Source organism: Erinaceus europaeus, chromosome 10, assembly GCF_950295315.1.
Source record: "Erinaceus europaeus chromosome 10, mEriEur2.1, whole genome shotgun sequence".
Classification (NCBI taxonomy): domain Eukaryota; kingdom Metazoa; phylum Chordata; class Mammalia; order Eulipotyphla; family Erinaceidae; genus Erinaceus; species Erinaceus europaeus.
The window spans coordinates 69,021,511-69,043,236 of record NC_080171.1 but is presented as its reverse complement, the minus strand read 5'-3'; the positions used below and the strand labels follow the sequence as shown (position 1 = coordinate 69,043,236).

Here is a 21,726-nt window from a genome sequence, read left to right as displayed (position 1 = left end):
GCCATGAACCCTTGTCTATTATTTTAATTTGTGAGGAAAAGACAATAGATTAGTACTCTTATTAGTAGATTAATACATTAGAGATATGGGAGGCATGTCTATTTTTACAATGTTTCTACAATTCATCATAGGTGACAGAACTTAAGAGATTTTAGTGTAACCATTCAGATACATAGCATGTTGTATACATAAATATCCACATGTAACTAAAGGCACATCTAGAGAGAGTGAATGAATACAAGTGTGAAATAAGAAAGGGAACTCAGATTTCCCTAAGATGGCTATACACAGTGCTTCAGTTAAAAGAATGTCACTTCCTTGAAATGCCTTGCAGTCACATCTGAGCTGAGATCAAAACTTGATTTTTTTTTTTTTAAGCTACTAAAAATGTCTTAATAAATAGAAGCAATTTCTCAAGAGTGGCTTTCCTCCTGAGGGTATTGCATGAAGGAAGTAGAAAAAGTTTGGAGAGAAAAGCTTATCTGAATTCATAAGCCATAGTTGGGGTTGAATTTTTCATGCCCATTGGAGGCCACTACTGGTGTCCCATCATCATGTCCTAGACAACTTTCTTTTATCTAATTGCTGACTCAGGTGAAAGAGGAAGCCATGTCTGAAACTTGCTCCAGATTTTCTAACATTTCGGCTTCGTGAACTGAAAGTTGCTCACCTTCCACGGAAACCCTAGGAGGTGTGATGGTGGCAGTGGCAGCCTACTTACTTGTGTTTATCTTCTGGAGGGAGATGTGCTTCTCCAGTTGTCTCCGGAGCTTGACCTCTGCCCCGTACTTCCCAGTGGTCCCGTTGTCAGCCAGGATGAAGTGAGAGTGCATGCTGTTGAGAACGGTGAGCTTGCTCATGGGATTAGACATGGTCTGGTACGGCCGGACAACCTGTGGGGTTTAAAGTGAGAGAGGTGGAAGTTGGAGACAAGCAAACTAGACAGGAAAAGGAGAATCAGATAGGGAAGAGAGAAGGAAAGCAAACTCCTTGATACAGTGACAACATAGGGGACAGACTTTTTTTTAATTATTATTTTTTTCTTTTAACTGGAACACTGCTCAGCTGTGATTTAGTAGTGTGAGGGATTGAACCTAGGACTTTGGAGCCTCATGTATGAGAGACTCTTTATATAACCATTATGGTATTTACCCCATGTGGGGACAATCTTTTAACAGTGTGTTGGGCAGAAGGAAGATTGAGTATAACTGTTCTATTCAATGTAAGATTATGCTTAAAAGGTGATGTAATGTATTTCCTGATTTCATTGTAGAAACTTTATGATTTCTTTTTTCTCTTTCTTCCTCTCTCTTCTCCTCCCTCCCTCCTTCCTTCTCAATAAAGACAGAGAAAAACTGAGAGGGAAGGGGGGGAAGACACCTGCAATACTGCTTCATCACTGGTGAAGCTTCCTCCTGCAGGTGAGGACTGGGAGTTTGAACCCAGGTCCTTGTGCATTGTCATGTGTATGTTCAACCAGGTGCACCATCACCCAGCCCCTCATATTTGTGCTTTTATAGTACTCAAAAACTGACATGTGAATGACTTCTTTGATCTGGAAGTGGATCTTCTATTGGCTGATAAGCCCAAAAGAATTGTAAAGCATAGTTACTTTGTTCCCTTCTTTTCTCCATTATGGCTATACACTAATAGGCACAGTGGAGCAAGAGTGATTCTGGAGAATGGTAGGGGAATGAATGGGGATGGAGCTATCAAGTTCATTCAGTAACTTGTAAGCTTGTGATTTGAAATCAACAATTTTATTTATTTTCCGTGGCACCAGGAAATAAACACAGAGCCTTGCCGATGTATGATGCCCTTCCTAGGTCAATTTCTCAATTGTATTTGAGAGACAGAGAGAAACAGTGAGGAGAGACAACATAGCACTATCCCCTCATGTTGTCCATGGTGCTTCCATTGATTCTATAACTGCATATGAGCCCAGGATCTTGAACCTGACAAAATGCATGCACTACTAGGTGAGTTATCTTCCCACTCTCAACACTTTCCTTATTAGTTATCTTATTCAGTGGAATCATTGATATTTTATCTCATGACATGAATATGACGAGGCTCAAAATGTCAATCTTTTAATTTTTTTTTTCTCATTTAACTCTCATGGTACATCACTATCATCAAAAGCAGAGTAATTCTTAGGGTGGTCTTTCAATATCAGAAAGAAAGCACAAGTATGCTCCCTATGACAATGCTGTAAAGAATAAGAAGCAGGTAAAGTGGGGCTTTCCGCAGAATTTATACACACAGAACCAGAATTCACACCCAGATCTGTTTGATTTCCAACATCTACACTGATTTATAGCACCACACTGCTTAGATTCAGTGGAAACAAAATATCTGTTGTACATCTACTCTTAAAATATTTAGGAAGAGATTCTATTCTAGAATATGAAGATGACCAATCAGTAAGCTCATTGTTATACAGCCCCAAGACAGTTGCCCTGAACCATTGGAATTGACAGAACAGAAACAAATGATACCAGGTTTTCATTTCTGTACCTTTGTGTAGCATAGGCATTAATTATAAAGTTGAGATTCTCTTCTTTATTTTTAGTAGGTAGTAACTCACTGTAAAATGCTGTAGTGAGATTGAGTAATATGTTAAAGGAATTACAGAATGATTTAGTAAGGGCAATCTTCAGTTGACAAGAGCTGACAAATGCCAGGCTTTAGACCTTCGTGCTGATTTCGAAACCCTACATTTCAGTGTGCCTAGTGAACAGAATCTGTGCAATGGTGAATGAGCAACAACAACAAAAACTTGAAATAGACTTGCTTTGGTTCAAAACTAGAGAAAGATAACTTGCTCTTTTTTAAATTCTTTGAAAATGCATCTAATCTAAATTTAAACTGTGTAACAGATCTTTCCAAGTCCCTTTTGGTCCTTTTGATCTAAATCTTATATGTTAATGTATTATTAATATGACATTCATTCATAATTTCATTTTAGTTGACACTGATAAAGGTACTCCACAATTCTTTGATTATTGTCCTCATCATTACATGGGTCAACATCCAATTATTTCTTTGAATAGGTGATTGGGTGAATCTCCTAAAATATGGAGACAGTGGTTTGCTAACCCCATCCAGATTTCTTTATCACCAGAAGAATAGGTTCCTTGCACTGGAAATTCCCATTTTTGTTTATTACTCATTCTTAGTCATAAAATATTCATTCTATAGTACAGAGTAAGTTAATAAATATTAATAGTTTCTTGAAAGAGGCTTATCAGAAAGACTTTTCCCTACTCTTAAAGTGCCTATGCATTGATATTGTGCACAAAAATGGTTTGGTGTTCTCTCTTCTTCTTCTTCTTCTTCTTCTTCTTCTTCTTCTTCTTCTTCTTCTTCTTCTTCTTCTTCTTCTTCTTCTTCTTCTTCTTTTTTTGTCATCCCTAGTGTTTCACTACTCTGGGGTGACCTTTTCAGATAGCGAGAGACACATAGAGAAAAACACCACAGCACTGTAGACTCCTTCAGGGCAGTGGGAGCCAGGCTTGAACCTGTCAAAGCAGTGCACTATCAGGTGAGCTACTTTGGAGTCTAGTGTTTTTATCTAACAGTAACTCCTCCAAGGCTGCATTTCAAGGGATAGGAAGACACAGTAGTTCTGTGAGAGGCAGGAGGAGGTGGGTTTACTTGAGACTTGATAATGGTCCCTGGATACTTGTTTGAGCCAAGACCTGTGAAAGTGTTTTAGAATTTCTGAGAGCTTAGTAAAAGACCATCAGCTATAGTAAAATGTTTAGATAAATAAGTAAAATGATTCTGGCCCATGCTGATAAAGCCACAATTTGAGAAATAAAATATAATTATATCTGACTGTATTTTATTTTATTTATATAAATATATTTTAATTATATAAAATTATATTAAAATATAATTTTAATTATAATTATATCTTAAATATAATTATATCTGACTGTATTTTATTTATTTTATTTTATTTTCTGAGGTTCCAGGTATTTTTATTAGTAATTTAATATTGATTTACAAAATTATAAATCACCAATTTTCCACACCATTCCCCACACCAGAATTCTGTGTCCCCCTTCCATCCATTGGAAACTGCAGTAGTTGGCCCATGACTGTATTTTATATGCCTCTTTGCTCTACTACTAGACCCTAAAAGACTTCAGTGCTTCAGTCTACTGAATTCTGACCCTCTGTGCTTGTGATGCTTAGGGAATATTGCCCATTTGAATCAGTCATGGCAAGAGGGTAAAGGTCACAGTATCAATCATGAATTTTAATTTCTTTACCTTACTGTTCCTACTTCTTTTGGTTTTCTATGAAAATGGCCATAATTTTTTTCAGTGCTTATATATGCTGGATAAAAGGTAACATAAATCTGAAAAATAAGTCAAAGATCCCAATTTGCTCATAAGCTATCCCTGGAGTAAAACAGGAGTCCTTGAACAGTTCTGAATATATGCCATGGGAATCTGCATCCACATTTTGCCACTGGCTGTGAGAAACTGAAACTCAAATTTTTCCTCTGTGACAGGAAAGTGATAAAGCCACTCTCCACAAGGTTCTCTATGCAGTCTCTGGCCTTATTCCTAACTGGCAATCTAGACCTGTGCATTTTTTCTGAAACTAAGTTTTATTTTATCAACTATACTTTCAAATTCCAATAGCAAACAATTAAGCAAAGTTAAACGAGAAAAAAAATCATTAATTTTTTTTTATGAGGGGCTGAAATCAACCAACAGGAGTGGGAAAAAAAATACAACAATCTGTTAATAAATATGCAAGAAGCTTCTCTTTGCCTTATCCTCCATCTAACAAGGACATGCTTGAGAACTATTTGTTTATTAACTGCAAAGGTAAAAATAACTCCCTAAATATTCCAGTGGGAGGCATTTTGGTCTAACATGCCTACAAAATCCACTTAATATTCTTCAGTACAAATACAACAAGTCTATTTTTTTGTTATAATTTGCATATCTATAAAAGATTTGCTGATCTTCCTGTTATGATTATCAAGTAGGAAACAAAATGTCTTTTTTATCATAGGAATACAAATGCCTTTTTCCCTCTGGCAAAAATTTGCAGGTAATGAACCCAATTACATTGTTAAGGACTCATAAGAAATTCTTCTTAAAAATGTGTTTATGTGCACGTTTCAAAGAATAACAACATTCATATTCATACCCTACAAATATATTAGACTTTTCAAGCACATTTTTTAAAGTACTTCCTGACAGTATCAAAAGTTTTAGTGTCTTTTAGTACTCATTGTAGATACTGGATAATCTACTTTGCTAAAAATATAGGACAGTAGATGTTACGGATCATTTTTAGGAGAACAGCGAGATCTTCACTTACATTTTTCTTTACTTTGTAGTTCAAATGAGGACTTGGGATTAAGAAAAACTAAACAGAATCAAGAATGTCAACATATCAAATACTCTTTCAAGATTAGTAAATACAGTAGTATCTATATGGGGAAGAAATTTGGCTTAGAAATGGATTTTAAACACTTAATATTTTTGGGGTTGCATGGATCCATTATCCATGTTTGCTCACTTCTTTTACTCTTCAAGTGTGGATGTGTGAATCCTTTAGTCATTAATTCACTGTTCACTGTAATCTACCTTGTCTTGGCAGATTGGTAAATATTTGAATAATAAGGCTTCTTCATTCCTTGGTTCTAAAACAAAGAGGTCTTATTAAATAAACTAGGACTTTTCTTAAGGGGTTAATGAAGGCAAAAATACTTTGTATCAGGAATGTGCAGGGTCATTATCATGGCTGAGAGTAGACTGATCAACTTACTGATCCAGATACTATGGAAAACTGGAGATTCTGCCTCTGGTTGGTGTGAGAGTACTGTATTTGTTTTCCCTAAAATGGACTGAACTTAAAAACTCATCTAGGATAACAGTTTGAACATTACTAGTTAACTTCATCTATGTGTTGGCCTCATACAATAATATTTACTTGGGTAGCCAAAAGATGAGCATTCTACTCACAAGTTTGTGACTTTAGACAATTCTATATCATTTTTTTTCTAACTCCATAAGAATTTTGACTCACTTAAGAATCTCTTCAGGACAATGCATAGGACAAGTGTTCTAGCTTGAAAAAGTATCTAATTTTGTTTCTAGGGAATTTCTCATAATCAATAGTCAAACCGTGTTTACTAATAGAAACTCCTTAGATGGGTGTTCTCATTGATAAGGTTAGAGCACTTCATTCTGAAGGGCTCTAGGTCTAAAGCCAAGTCTAGCTTAGAAGATGCTTGCTTCAGAAACTGTATTGGCTACATAGAAGTAGCTCTCATGTTCTGTGGTTGTTTCCCTCTTCTGGCACTTACTACAAAGTGCACAAGCAGTTGGGTTTCATTGGGTTGCTTTCCCATACAGAACTGCATTGAGCCAAGTCAGTTTCAAGTTATCAGTTACACACCTTATTACCATGTGAGGTGTGTATTCTCATGTCCCCGGTAAATAGCAGGGGAGGAGACATTTGACTCATCCAGTCATTTCTTCCCTTTAAACAGCATCCTAGCTATAATTTGGAAGGGAAGCACATTAACATTCCCTGTTCACTTTACTAGATGCTAGACAGTGTGATAAGACGTTTTCACTCAAATCAATTTCATGTTTATTTTACAGGCAAAACTCTAACAACTCAGAGAAGTGGTTGGTTCAGGTTTGTCCTGATGATTACACATCTTTCCTTTTAAAACCAAAGGTAGTTTTTAAATTCCTTTACAGTCAACAGTTAGAGAAGACAGAGGCCTGATTTTGAATTTAGAGGTGATATTACAATTTTGTTTCTGGTCATTTTTGCCAGTGACTCAGTTCAGCCTTAAAAATTCTTCTGACAGCTGATCAGATTGTTCCCAAATGAGTCGTCTAGGATTGTACTGTATACAAAGGTCAGACAGGCACACACCCCCCAGCCCCCCAGGCAGCACAATGGGGCCTGTGCTTCAGAGAGAGACATAGACAGAAGGCCAAGACTCTCCAAGAACCAAACTTGCATTTCTAAGAGGGTTGAGAGGCTACTGCTGAGGACTGGAAAGCAACCTCTGTGCCTGAGATTTGTGTGTGTGTGTGTGTGTGTGTGTGTGTGAGAGAGAGAGAGAGAGAGAGAGAGAGAGAGAGACAGAGAGAGAGAGAGAGAGAGAGAGAGAGAGAGAGAGATAACATGAGAGAATAAAATGGAAAAAGAAGATAAAGGGGCTGGGTGGGTGGTGGTGCACCTGGATGAGTACACAAAGACCCAGGTTCAAGCCCCTGGCCCCCACCTACAGAGGGGAAGCATTATAGTCAGTGAAGCAGTGTTGCAGATCTCTTTCTATCTCCTCCTTTCCTCTCAATTTCTCTCTGTGTGCCTCATAATCAGAGAGACGGATTATCCCCAAAGAGTGTCCAGACACTATCACTGTCTCACTTCTTCTGAAATCCACAGAAAACACAATTATATCCTTCAGCAACACTTGGAAAATATGTCACTAGATACATACACTACAGAGAATTGCAATGTCTTCATTTCAGTCTCTGCACTTTACTAGGCTCATCTCCCTTTGCCCTGTTCCAAGAGGGAGCTTCCGCCATCAAAACCCAGGGCCTCCTGGCAGTGGGGAAAGGCCTGTTAATTCACCACAGGGGCTGCTGCGTTAGAAATCACCATGTTTCAATGGGGCGATTCCAACATTTATTCAGATGCTTTTTGGACATCATTCCATAGTTTTGAGTGGATTCAGTGGCTTACTCCTAAGAAGCCGAGTAAAAGGGATGGTTTATGGTCCCTAAAACTAAGGTACCAAAAGGTCCTTCTTATCAGGTTAGGGGTATGGATTGATGGGCCAACATCCATGTCCAGCAGAGAAAGAATTACAGAAGCCAGAATTCCTGCCTTTAGCACCCTAAAAAAGAATTTTGGGGGATTGGGTGGTTGCACACTTGGTTGAGTGCTAATGTTAACAATGAACAAAGGCCTGGATTCAAGTCCCCTGTTCCACTAGGACCTGGATCTTTTGTGACAAGGAGCCTTTGTTTTTGCACCACCACTGAGAGGGAAGAGATTCTGGAGAATACCTGAGGAATTCGGGTGTTGCTTTTATTATCTGAGAGAGAAGAGGAAAATGGTAAGATAACTATGGGATGATTTTACTCACAATATAGAATATTATGAGAATATTGAGAATTGAAACACATAAATCATAACTGATATTGGGAGAACTATGTTCTTGGGAGTGGTGTGGAATTATACTCCTATTTATCTTATATATCACTATTTGGGATGTTATAAACCACTAAAAGAAAAAAATCCTTCTTAGCTCTTTTGAGATCACTTACTCAAGGGAAAGCCAGCTACCATATTAATGTGGTCACCTCTTGGATAGGTCAATATGGAGAGGACTCAATTAACAGCCAGCCATTCAAGAGCCACCTTGCAAGAGGGGAATGTAGTGCCACTCAGTCCTTCAGATGCTACAGCCCCAGTCCACACGTTGACTATGACTTTAATCCAGAACCACCCAGAGAAGTCACTCAAAGTCCTGACCCAACAGAAGCAATGAGATATGGTACACAGCAATAAATAATAAGGAACAATTATTTAGCTGTCATCACCATCATCATCTTGAGGCTTCAGAATGTGTCCTCTTTCCCTCTATTCTGAACTGGCTGACATTTTTTTATTTTTAAAAAATATTTTATTTACTTTATCAGAGAGATACAAGCTCAGCTCTGGCTTATGGTGGTGCTGGTGATTGAACTTGGGACCACAGAGCCTCAGGCATGAGTCTTACAGAACTATTATGCTGCTTCCCCAGCCCAGCTGATATTTTCTAATTTCATAACCTCTGTTCTTCCCCCCTGGGTCTCCTAGGCACCTGGTCTTCTCTCTCCTCACAGGATTGATTCCAACCATCTTTCCTCACTTGGTAAATGATCTCACTCCTCAGCTACTCACTTGCTGGAAGGGCGTCCCTAAATAGGCTGTTTACCACTTATCTCTCCTTATGTAAATAGAAATTAATGATGATTGTAAGCACCTCATTGGGGTTTATAAGGAGTAACTGGGATATGAACTCACAGAACAATGAACATGTAGCTCAAATAAGCAGCAGCTACTATTATAGAGAAGTATATTGCGTTTAATTCTGCTATAATGGGGAAAGATAATAGTGACACTGAAAGTAACACTCTCTGTGTGCTGTTGTGAGAATGAAATGTATCTCTGTAACAGTGCCTGATAGGTGCTAACACTAAGCTCAACAAAAGTGTGGGTATTGCTGTGTCAGTGCTAAATGATAATATTCCAGGCTAAATCTTCAATATCCTGCCAACAGCCTCTTTTTACATATTAGTTTCTCTTCTCTAGCTACAAGGGTGCAGCTGGTCAGTCTTGGACTCTTGATTCTTTCATCTCAGGATCTATTTATCATTCTCTTTCTGTATGTATTTCTCTTTCTACCAAAAACGTACTAACAAACTCAATTTTCTCTTACTTTGAAGAAAACATTCCTTGATTAACAACTCCCTTTGCTATCTCTTCTCATTGCAGCAAGACTTTTAAAAGAGTAGCCTCTACATTCCTTTACATTTCTCAGCACCAACTGAAGCAGCTCTGACCTGTGCTACCAGTGACATTCATCTTGAACAAGTGACTGAGAACATCTAAGTCCTTGCTTTACTCAGCCTCTTAGTTACACTTGGCATTGAACCTGAGACCTCAAAGTCTCAGCCATGAAAGGCTCTTTGAAGAACCAGTATGTTATCTCCCCAGCCCTTAACTTCTTTATAGTACTGTTTAGTTTTGCTCCTACCTCTCAGCACTGCCGCCCACCCCCGGCTCCTTGTTCAATATTCTTTGATGGTCTTTCTTTGACTCAGTCATTAGCAATGACTAGGATCTAGAGACAACCTAGACCATGGTGGTTTAGTCATCTATATGTAGATCTCTTTGAGTCTATATGAGTTATCAGAACTTGTCCTGAGCTTCCACCCTGTTTGCTCACTGGCCTGCTATGCATCTTCACATAGACATCTCAAAAGGAATTTGAAATCAAATATCCAACATAAATCTAACACTGTCTTTGACACTGTTTCCCCACAGTGCAGAGAGGACCTGATCATGATTTATGGGTAGTAAGAATTAGCTCCTGTGTAACTGCAACAGACTCAGTATGTTTCCTTTCCTTGTCTCTTAGCATTTCTTCTCATATCTTCTGGATACATCTTAACTCAAATACTGACAATTTCAGTCAACTCCATTCAGTGATTACTTCTGGTAAGTTTTCTAAACTTAAACTATGAAGTCATATTTGGCTCACTTTAAAAATAAGTCATAAATTTGATGAATTGAAAACCTCACCAGAGTAATCAGTTAATTGCAGCATTAAACTTGCTTTTTTTCTGGCTTGAGATACAAAGATGATGTATAAAGAACACTTCAAATTAAATATAAAGATGTTTAAAGGTTATAAAATTTCAAGAGTGAATCTATAGGGAATGCTGAATATATCATTGAACATCAATATAATTTAATAGCCACATAAGATGATGTGTTGGAAATTTACCCAAATGCAATTTCAACCTCAAGTTGAAATGAAAAGTGCTTTTCCTTATGATAATGACTTGATTTTTTAATTTGGCACATGTTTCGTTAATCTAGATATGGGAAAAGAAAAATTAGAAAGCCTTCTGAAACTATTCAAATATCTGAAGCAGGTTTTGGTCAGATTGTTTTTCTTTTCTTTTTTTTTTTCTCTCATCATGGCTTCACCATTCCATGCCAACACTGTCAGACAAAAGAAGAGAGAAAAGACACCATAGTACCCAGTCTTCCCCCAGTGTGGTGGGGCTTGAACTTGGGTTGCACACATAGAAAGCAATCTAAGCCTGGAAAATATAGTTCACTTGATGAGCTTCTTTTCTAAAGTAAGGAACCTAAATCTAAAATCATATGGAAATATTTCATTGGATGTTTTTTCCTGAATTTTCACTGGCAGTACTTCCATAATAATCTATGTAGGCCAAGATTCTCCAGGGACAAAGAAAAGGTCTCTGATTACTTGCATTGAGTCTATTTTTAAAGTTCAAGCTATAGGATAAGACATATGTCAATATCTTGAATAATAAGGACATAATATTAAATATTTTCATATAACTTGGAAGAATTCTACTTGGAGTATAGGTCTAAGACAGTGGGTCTTGGTTCTACACTATTTAATTTATGATAAAGAGTAATAGCTCATAAGACTAACACCTGTAATTACCATGATCAAAGTCCCAGATTCAAGACACCGCACCACCTGAGCTGAGTTGTGTTTTGGTGCTTCTCTCTGTGTGTCTCTATGCATCTCTCTCAAAAATAAAATAAAATATTTTTAAAAGAATGAAGAAACAAAACAATTGTAAGGAGTATTAAGTTAATTTGGAGAAGACAGCTGAGAGAGCTGCAGTTAGGGATATGATATTATGTGAAGTTAATAAGGGGAGACATCTTAGTAGAAGAAAACTTCAAGCTCAGCTTTAATACAAGGCTGTGAGCTATAATGGAAGAGTGAGGCAGTAGGAATAATATGGAAAAACCATGAAGGAAAGCTTAACCTATACAGCTGAACAGTATATATTTACATGTCTAATGACAAGATAAAAATTATCATCATAACTCTGTACCAATTCAGTCATATTAATTGAGAAAGGAAGAGCTTGTTTAAACAGAGCAGAAGATCTTTTGGTTTAAAAAATTAAGACTAATTCTGTTACTCAGTAAGGTAGATCATAAGTCTTTCCAAGGGTTTAGAGAAAGCCCTCCTCTTATTCTATAGTTTGGAGTCCCAGTACTCAATAAGCTATATCCTCACCATCAGCCTCTCACTTTGACTTTCTATGTATGTGAATAGTTCTATAGTCAGATGCTTTGTAAGAAAAATAGTCCCATTGTGGTCTGGGAGGTAGTGCAGTGGATAAAGCATCAGACTTTCAAGCATGAGGTCCTGAGTTCAATCCCCAGCAGCACATGTACCAGAGTGATGCCTGGCTCTTTCTCTATCCTCCTATGTTTCTCATTAATAAATAAATAAAATCTTTAAAAAAAAAGAAAAATAGTACCATGATAGTCACTGTAGTATGGTCATGCTTGGAAACATAGAGATGAAGTTGTGAACTAGATAAGGTTTATCATCATATACCTTTTCCAGAACATTTTCTCTCTAGCTTCAGTGTCATCATTCCCAACTTGTTTTCATCAACATTGAGGACTTAGTGCATAAGGCTGAACTCTAAGAATCCAAAGTTACATGCCCTATATCTTAAAAGTTTAACCTAAGAGGCAAGACTTGAAGAAACTTGGTTATTGCTTAAAAACATTTATAAAAGTTGACTTGCATTTGGATCTACTTCATTTTATGTGTAAACTAATATTTGCCTGTATAGTTCCCTTCCCAAAGTATATCTGAACTCTATGATGATCACAACTGCTTTGTCTACTAATTCTATAAAACAAAATCCAGTGGCATTTAATATTCAGTTTCTCAAAGATCCCATCTATTTGATCATCTTGAAGATAAATCAACAACAAGAAAATATCTAACATAAGAAATGAAACATTTCTTTTACACTTGTATTTTTATCTGAAGTACATCAAGATTTCCCTTGGCATTTATTTTACACCATTCCAACATTATTTTGGAATAGAGACAGAAACAGCAAAAAGACAACAATACCATTTTTTAAAATGAGTGAATTTTGATAGACTGAAGTGGCAAAGAATTTTAATAAAGCCTTAGGAATATTTCCTCTGCTGATAACTGAGGTTTGTTTTTTTAACATGTCTATTATATCAAATTTAAGTTTGATTGCATAAAATGGAAAGAAAAGGGTAGGCAGCACTAAATTAAACTTGCTATGAACATTGTTAGAATTTAGATGCGTAGAGATAATGCTTCAGCCTGGATGATTTGTCAGGCAGCCACCAACATTGCACTCATACTTCTTTTCATGACAACCTAGGCACAATATTTATTGAAATAATCTTACATCATAATGTCATGTGAGGTTGAGCTGTACATCACTGAAAATCAACATGGATATATGCACGCTACATTAAGTTCACCACTAAAGTTCAGTTCTGTCCTTACTTATTTATCTTTATCTTTTGTTCTGACTTAACTCCCCTTCACAACAACTTTCACTCAAAACAGGTCTGTTCTAACAGAAAGGGAAACTGAAAGCAGGATTTGACTAAATTTGGAGTAGGGCACCGAAGTAAAATCCCTGGGGTGAGGGTGAGGGTGGATGTTCGGTTTCCCGCGTGGGGGTGGGGGGCAGTGGATGGAATGGGACACAGTCTTTTGGTAGTGGGAATGGTGTTTATGAACACTCCTATTAATTTTTAGTCATATAAATAACTATTTAATAAATATGAGAGGGGAAATTGATTGTATGTCTCAAACTTTTTAAAGCACATACCAAGTCTTTTTAATACATAGGCTGAACCTTTGATATACTGACTCTCTCAAAAGCCTAGACCAGGGAGAACAGAAGTAACCAGTGGCACAGCTATACACAAATAATGTCAAAGGACATAAATTATGGTGATGTTGTGTATGATACAGAAAATCCTAACAAAGGGATTTTTAAAAGTTAATTAAATGTCCTTCTTATCCTCTGGTTTTGTCAGTGTTTCCTTTTTATAAATTAATTAATTAAAAAAGTTAACCAAATTGCCAAATAATGTGATTATAGCAATAACTATCTATTGTCTTCTTAACCCTAAGACAGCAGGAACCTCCCACTTCCTCAACAAAGCCTATATTTCCCCCAGTCCTGGAACCTCTGGGGTGGGGCTCACTTTCCTGAATGCTTCTCAATTCATACCAAATGATATTGCACCGCTGATCCCAACCTAATCAACACAATGAGTACCACCTCATCATCCTTCACTTCAGATTGTGTCCAGAGACGTCAGGTGTGGAATGTTAACCCTTCACCCTCATTACTCGGGTGAGACCTTTCCTTTCATAGTATTCTCTAATTCCATTCCAAGTGGTTCACTTCCTAACAAAGTCCCAAAACCTAGATATAGACCAGGTCCCGTGAGAGAGAGTATATGTCCACATGTATCCATAAATTAGGGCAAAATATATATCTGAAAGCAAGAGTGCACAATAGTCTGCAGTGAGTCAGTATAAAGTTCTCAGTGAAATAGTATCTAGTTAGACTTACATACCCTCCTCACCTACTTCCTATTATAGTACTCTCACTCCAAAGCTAATCTTATCAAAGCAGGGATTGCAAAAGCTGAATAAGGGCAAGAGACAGGCATACTTTAATGATGACTCTAGTCACTATCAGGCCACCCCATCAGATGGGGCCCTATTTGGAAAGTCCTGACATTTTCAAACAGACATCAAGGGCCTAGACCTCAAATAAATCCCTCTCTTCATTGTCACTGGTCATCTCTATCAGGGACAGCACTAATAGACCCTTTTGCAGGCCCCCCATAGGACCTTGCCCTCAACTTGGATCAACAACGGTAGAGAATGAGTAAATTTTGATAGACTGAAGTGGCAAAGAATTTTAATAAAGCCTTAGGAATATGGACAACATACTCTATGCTACACCTGAGGAAGGAGGGTCCTGATATTGGGGCAGCTTGGAATGTCCCTACTCATGACACACAATGTGAGCTCAGATCTACAGGGATGCAGAGGTCACATAGGCTCCTAAATTGAATATGGGCCCCAGACCAAATCAAATCGATGGGGTTTACATTCAACAATATTTATACACCTTTCCCATATTAGGGAGCTATTCTCTCCCCTGATCCACCTTTCTTGTCCTTTTCCAGCCATCATATCATCTCCCCAGATAATGACTTTTATCCACCTGCATATCAGATTTCAGGCTCAGGGAGAAAAAAAAAAAGAAAACTAGTATAGCCACAGGCCCTTTGGAATATAACTAAAATATGCCTACTAGCTATCTACAAAATGGAGGACCCCCAACTCTTCATCTGCACTATTCCAGCCTTTAAGTTCATGACTGATCAACAATTTGTTTGGCTTTGTATGTTAACTCTTTCAGCCACCAGGTTCCAGATGCTAGCAGGATGCTGACCAGACTTCCCTGGACAGACAACCCCACCAATGTGTCCTGGAGCTCAGCTTCCCCAGCGCCCTTCCCTACTAGGGAAAGTGAGAGACAGGCTGGGAATATGGATCGACCAGTCAACTCCCATGTTCAGTGGGGAAGCAATTACAGAAGCCAGGCCTTCCACCTTCTGCATCCCACAGTGACCTTGGGTCCATACTCCCAGAGGGTTAAAGAATAGGAAAGCTATTAGGGGAGGGTAATGGGATATGGAGTTCTGGTGCTGGGAATTATGTGGAGTTGTACCCCTCTTACCCTTTGGTGTTGTCAGTGTTTCTTTTTTATAAATAAATAAATTTAAATAAATAAATATTATACAGGGACTGAGAATTCATATAAAGATTTTAGTTCTTCAGATTTTTTTGGAGGGCGGGGGAGGCAAACTGATAAAAATCCATTGTCTCTTGGACAAAGATTTAATAAAAACCTAAAATACCTACTTCAGCTGGGCTCTCTCTAACTTGTCTGTTTGATTCCCTTTCCTCAGTGGTCTGCTTGCAAGTTCACAGTGACCTTGATGAGCTGAAGTTGAACATTCCTATTTGGTATGAATTGGTAGATTATTGGCAGGGTGAATGTCTTGGAATATGCAAGTTTTTCCATATAAACTAATTGCAGTAGTGTTCTTATTACCAAGAATCTATCAGTCACACCAAATAGAGACCTTTTACCTTTAGCACTGGGGAGTTGCCTCTCTGTCTGCATGCCCACATTTTCCTGAGCATATCTTGCTGTCCAAACCATTTCATAGTTAAACAAATGTAACTTAAGTTCCACTTTCACAAGCATACACAAATCCCTATGGGAAGAAAGACCAAAAGAAAAGGAGAAGGGATTTAAAAAAGAGGAGCATGAGAGAAGGTAAAAATCAGACAGAGAAATGTCAATGATGATTCTTTTGACTCAGCATGGCAAGTAAATTTCATATAAACATCACTATTCTCCATGAGATGGGATTTACAAGGTGAATGAACACAACAAAGCAGTAGACCAGAATTCTCTACAAATATTTTGGAAATTATTTGGCTTCATTATCTTGGATAAAAATACTTTCCATTTATAAAGATTTATCTGAATGAGAAATTTCCACAATATTTTTCACCAACAAAATTGAATACTAACAATGGAGGTCTCTAATAGAGAAGTGAGAAACAAATATGGCTTCTGGAAAGTCCAGGAGTGCTAGCAGTCTGGGAGATGGCACAGTGGATAAAGCACTGGACTTTCAAGCAGGAGGTTCCAAGTTCAATCCCTGACAGCATGTGTACCAGAGTGACATCTGGTTCTTTATTTTTCTCATAAATAAATAAATATTTGTTTTTTTTATAGTTAAAGATTTTTTTAAAAAAAAACTTAATTTTATTTGACAGACATCTTAGCTCTGCCTCACCACTCATGAAGCTTCCCCCCTGAGGGGGTGGCAGGGTCTTTGTGTACTGTAATGTATGTGCTTAACCAGGTGCATGCCACCACATGGCCCCAATAAATAAATCTCTAAAAAACGTCATACTGTTTTAATTAAATACTATACATAGACACTTTAGCATGCTCTAGTTCTTTAGAAATATATTTGTTCTGATTTACAGCAAACACCGTTAAAAGTCAACCTAGAACCTCAGATTAACACCAATTTCTGAATAAGTTAATAATGTCTATTTTTTAGTTCCGTGTGTTTAGAGTAGATAAAGTTTAGGAATTACTGCTATATATATATATATATATATGAACTGTTGCTGGGACTCAGTGCTGGCACTACGAACCTACCTCTCCCAACAGCCATTGCCCTCCCACTTTTTTTTCTTTCTGTTTGATTTGATAGGACAAAGGGGTCTTGATAAGGAAAGGGAGATTAAAATGGAGAAAGAGAGACAACTTGCTCATCAGTCATGGAGCTTCTCCCTTGCAGATGGGGAGCAGGGGTTCAACCTTGGATCCTTGCACATGGTAATGTGTACCCTCAACCAGGTGCGTCACTACTTGGCCCCCTACTTAAGACAATTTATTTATTTATTTAAATTTGTTGCTGTATTTATTAGATAGAGACAGAAGTCAAGAGGGAAGGATGTAATAGAGAGGGAAAGAGACACCTGTAACACTGTTTCACCACTTGCAAAGCTTTCCCCCTGCAGGTGGGGACAGGGGCTCAAACCCAGGTCTTTGCACATTTTAACATGTGTACACAACTAGGTGCATCACAAATATGGCTTCTGGAAAGTCCAAGATAATTCAGCCCCCCAAGATAATTTTTTTAAATTTCTTTATGGGGGGGTTAATGGTTTACAGTTGACAGTAAAGTACATGTGTAACATTTCCCAGTTTTCCACATAACAATCCAACCCCCACTATGTCCTCTTCTGCCATCATGATCCAGGATTCAAACCCTACCCCCCACTCCCAGGCTTTTACTTTGGTGCAATACACCAACTCCAGACCAAGTTCTGCTTAGTGTTTTCCCTTCTGTCTATGAGTGAGATCATCCCATATTCATCCTTCTTTTTTTTTTTTTTTACTTACCTCACTTAACATGGCTCCTTTAAGCTCCAAGATAATTTTTATTTACTATAAAGTAGTCAATATATTTTAGCTGAGTGTTATACCAATGAAAACAACTTCTCATTCCTTACCCTGTGCATTTTGGATAAAATACTGTTTCTACATTTGGCTCATTCGCATAGATGTGGACACATCACCCAGAGATGCTGAAAGATTTAAAGTTTACTGCTTGCATTAAAGTGGTGTGTGTGTGTGTGTGTGTGTGTGTGTGTGTGTGCATGTGCGTGTGTGTGTGTGTGTGTGTGTGTGTGTATTAATGAGAGAGAAAGAGAAGGATGTGGCTCCAGAATATTGCTCTGGTACATTAGATGCCAGAGATCTAGCTCAGGACCTCATGCTGGAGAGACTGGCCACTGCACCACACCTTGGGCGATTGTTTGCATTTCACATTGAGTTACTTTGCACATTGTGCTGCCTTGACTTAAGGTAGCAGTTTAAGAGTGAATAATTATCAAGTTTTTAAAACTTTTTTTTCCTCAGCTATATGTCTTGTATTTGGAAATAAAACCACTCAGTACATTTATTATGATCTATGAGGCTCTTGATTGAGAAAGAAGAGCTGTATTGATCTGAGGTAGACAAACAATGATAATAATTCATTGCTAAATGTATTTGGAAAATATAGATGTGAGCAAAGCATGACAATCTGTGCTCATAGTTTAACTACAATTTTGGAACTTAGAGAAATGTTTGGCAGGGGAAATAGATACAAAACCTTCTTTTTTCCTTTTCTTTCTTTAGTATTGGATGAAGACAGAGAGAAATTGAGAGTAGAGGGGGAGGGAGAGAGATACCTGCAGCCCTGCTTCACCACTTGTGAAGCTTCCCCCCTGCAGGTGGGACCAGGGACTTGAACCCACTGCAATGTGTGCATTTAACCAGCTGTGCTAGCACCCAGCCCCAGAGATACAAAACCTTTTAAGAGGGATTTGGGAATTAAAAAAGAACTCTCAGAGTAAATAGGATTATGATAACACTGGAAAAATAAGGCCATATTCTCTCTAGCAAAAATTGTTCCATGTGTTAGAGCATCAAGTAGAGGGGAATGCCCCCTTGTTCCATTTGGCAAAGGACTTTTTCTTTTCTTTTTTTTTTTTTTTTTGTACTTACAGAAGAGAAAATAAGAACTGGTGACTACTAGTCAGCCAAGCTGGTAGGAAAGAAGACTAACTAGTGAGTCACAAGCTTGAATGGCAAGATCTTCTTCTGTAACTTTTCTGAACTTGGTGAAGGGCACTCAAATAATATACTGGAGACCTGGCATAAGGAAAGTCCCAATTTCATTTATCAGTCAGTAAGTTCATGCTGTCCATTATTCTTATGATTATGCCAAAAGCACCTGCAAGATTTGATGTGTGTGGATTCAAGCCAAGAGGGTAGTTGATAAGTCTTACTTTTCTGTTTATAAGCATTAACGTGGGAATTTATTAGTCAACTACTACTGTCATAAGTTTCATTTTGGGAGTTGGGGACCAAGAAAGCCTTATAATAATACATATTAAAATTCTAATTTCATTCAACTTTTTGATAATACCTTGATGAGAAGTCACATACAGAAATAGTTTCTAGGACTTACATCTCTTCCAATCAGGTCCTCTTGGTTTTCCACAATTCCCCAAGGGGCAATGCCTATGGTACAGATCTTCCCACGAGACTTAGATGCATGGTCCTTCAAGGCATCTCCAACATGGCGAATGACACCTAGGAGTGAAAAAAAAAAGTGCTAATCTTGTCTTTAAAAGCAAGAACTTTTGCCATTTTATTTTGGGATGCAGGAAGGGTTATCCATTTTTTAATGCACAGAATAACATCCTGAAGCATTTCTACACAATGTCCATACGTGGTCAGGAGTGAGAATAAATTTGTGGCTTTAATGCCAGATATGTTTATTGAACTATATAAACTGTAGCAGTTTATTTCTTACCCAGTGAAAAAGCATCAAATGTTTATAAAAATAAATGTGATCTTTAAATGTATTCTTTTTCTTGTATTAAAAGCATACTGATGTGCTAGTATAACCAAGAACCAACACCACACATGACTGCATTATAAAAAATTATCACATATAATACTAAATCTGTTCTGTTTATGAATTACATAGCTACAAAACCTAGATCTTGTTACGTTTCAATACATCTTTCTCTTTATGGATACAATATAGAGCTTCTACTGCTAAATAAACACTGGCCTGTTCTGTAGACTATGTATTCTAAAACATAAATAAGCATTTTAGTCTTCATTTTAATTGGTTTTTTTTCCTCTTCTGCCATAATGGTCTTCCCCAAGACTACTGCCTCTCCCACCAGAGTTTAAAGCAAGAAATATTTATTTTACACAATGATACGGAACTTGTCACTTATCTTTTTATAAGCCATTTAGATAAAAATGCAGTTTCTAGTCTTTTCCTTCTAAAATCATCATTTTTCATAAAAGAAGCATTCTTTTATATTCTGTCCATTCTTGTAAGGAAAAAAAAAGCACACTGTGTGCCAACCCCCTATATGAAAAATGAGCTGGATTTGATTTATTCTCTTTTGGAACAAGAGTGAAGTTTGCATATTTTGAATTAACTCACTGGGTTACCTACCATATTTTGCCATGAGTCCTGCTCATGTATAAGGATTTCTCCTCTAACAATAGAACTCCTTGAAGGGCAGGTTAGTGTTATCTTATGTCTCAGGGGATAACATAGAATAAAGTCTCAGAAAGAATGCTGAACTAGTCACAGAGAACAGAGCAGGCAATTTCTCCCACGGAGAGGAGACACATATGTCAATAACTCAATCATAAATTACAAGATCAAATAGGAAGAGCTTCCTTTTAAAATTTCATGTAACAAAATGGTGTAGGGCTGGGGAGATAACATAATGGTTATATAATAGATTTTCATGTCCAAGTCTCAATCTCCAGCTCCACTGTAAACCAGAGCTAAGCAGTGCTCTGGTGAAAAAAAAAGTGTAAGTAGTTGTTAATTCACAGTATTGAGAAAAGCATCGGTTCCGCTTGTTACTTTATCCGTGGATCTTCTTGTGAGAATATTTCTTCCTCTGCCATTACTCCTTGCCTAACCTGAATATGTCACCATTAGAGCATCACATTCAAGACCAGAGCTAAGCAAAGGTGAACTCTCCCATTAGCAATATTTGCCACATAAACTCTTCTTTTGATATGAAATGCATTTTATAAAAGATGAGCAATGGCTTACGCGCAGGTGGCGCAAAGCACAAGGACCGGCGTAAGGATCCCAGTTCGAGCCCCTGCTCCCCACTTGCAGGGGAGTCGCTTCACAGGCAGTGAAGCAGGTCTGCAGGTGTCTATCTTTCTCTCACCCTCTCTGTCTTCCCCTCCTCTCTCCATTTCTCTCTGTTCTACCCAACAATGATGGCATCAATGACAACAATAATAACTACAACAAAAGGGCAACAAAAGGAAATAAATAAATATTTAAAAAAAAAGAAGATGAACAATGGCCTAGAAAGGAAATGCTGCAGTAGGGTACTGGATTTGTGTGCATCAGGTCCTGATTTTGATCCTTGGTAGTTAGTACATGTATCAAAGTGATGCTCTGGTCTCACTCAATAAATATTTTTAAAAAAAGAAAAGTAAGGGGGTGGCAAAAGAGGTGATTTAGTGCATTATTTCACTATGTGTGCAACTCAGGTTAACATTAGGCCCTCACTTCATTGAAGGAAGCTTCAATGCTGCATTCTCTCTCCCTCTTCCTGTAAACAGTTAGCCAAGGGGGTAAGTATCGGCATACTCACCATAATGCTCATACTACCATGAAGAAGGACCTGGGTTCAAGACCCTGATTACCACCTGCAGGAGGGCAGTTTTCTCTCTCTCTCTCTCTCTCTCTCTCTCTCACACACACACACACACACACACACACTTTATTTTTTAGTTTACTTATTGGATAGAGAATAGTGAAATAGAGGAAGAGACTTCAATGCTTGTGAAGCTTTCTCTCAGCAGCTAGGGATTAAGGGCTTAAACCTGGGTCCTTGCACACTGCATTGTGTGCATTCAACCA

The 21,726-nt window shown here is 37.8% G+C and overlaps 1 protein-coding gene across 14 annotated transcripts in view; it reads right to left on the bottom strand.

Moving 5' to 3' along the window:
* The window catches only part of TRPM3 (transient receptor potential cation channel subfamily M member 3), a 671,125-nt gene that overhangs the window by 312,145 nt on the left and 337,254 nt on the right, over positions 1 to 21,726 (bottom strand). For all 14 annotated transcript variants that reach the window (XM_060199709.1, XM_060199695.1, XM_060199701.1 and 11 more), the window contains exons 5-6: positions 19,270 to 19,394; positions 722 to 893 (exon numbers count right to left, since the gene is read on the bottom strand). In XM_060199709.1, the coding sequence (XP_060055692.1) occupies positions 722 to 893; positions 19,270 to 19,394 (297 nt within the window). The remainder of the gene's footprint in view (positions 1 to 721; positions 894 to 19,269; positions 19,395 to 21,726) is intronic.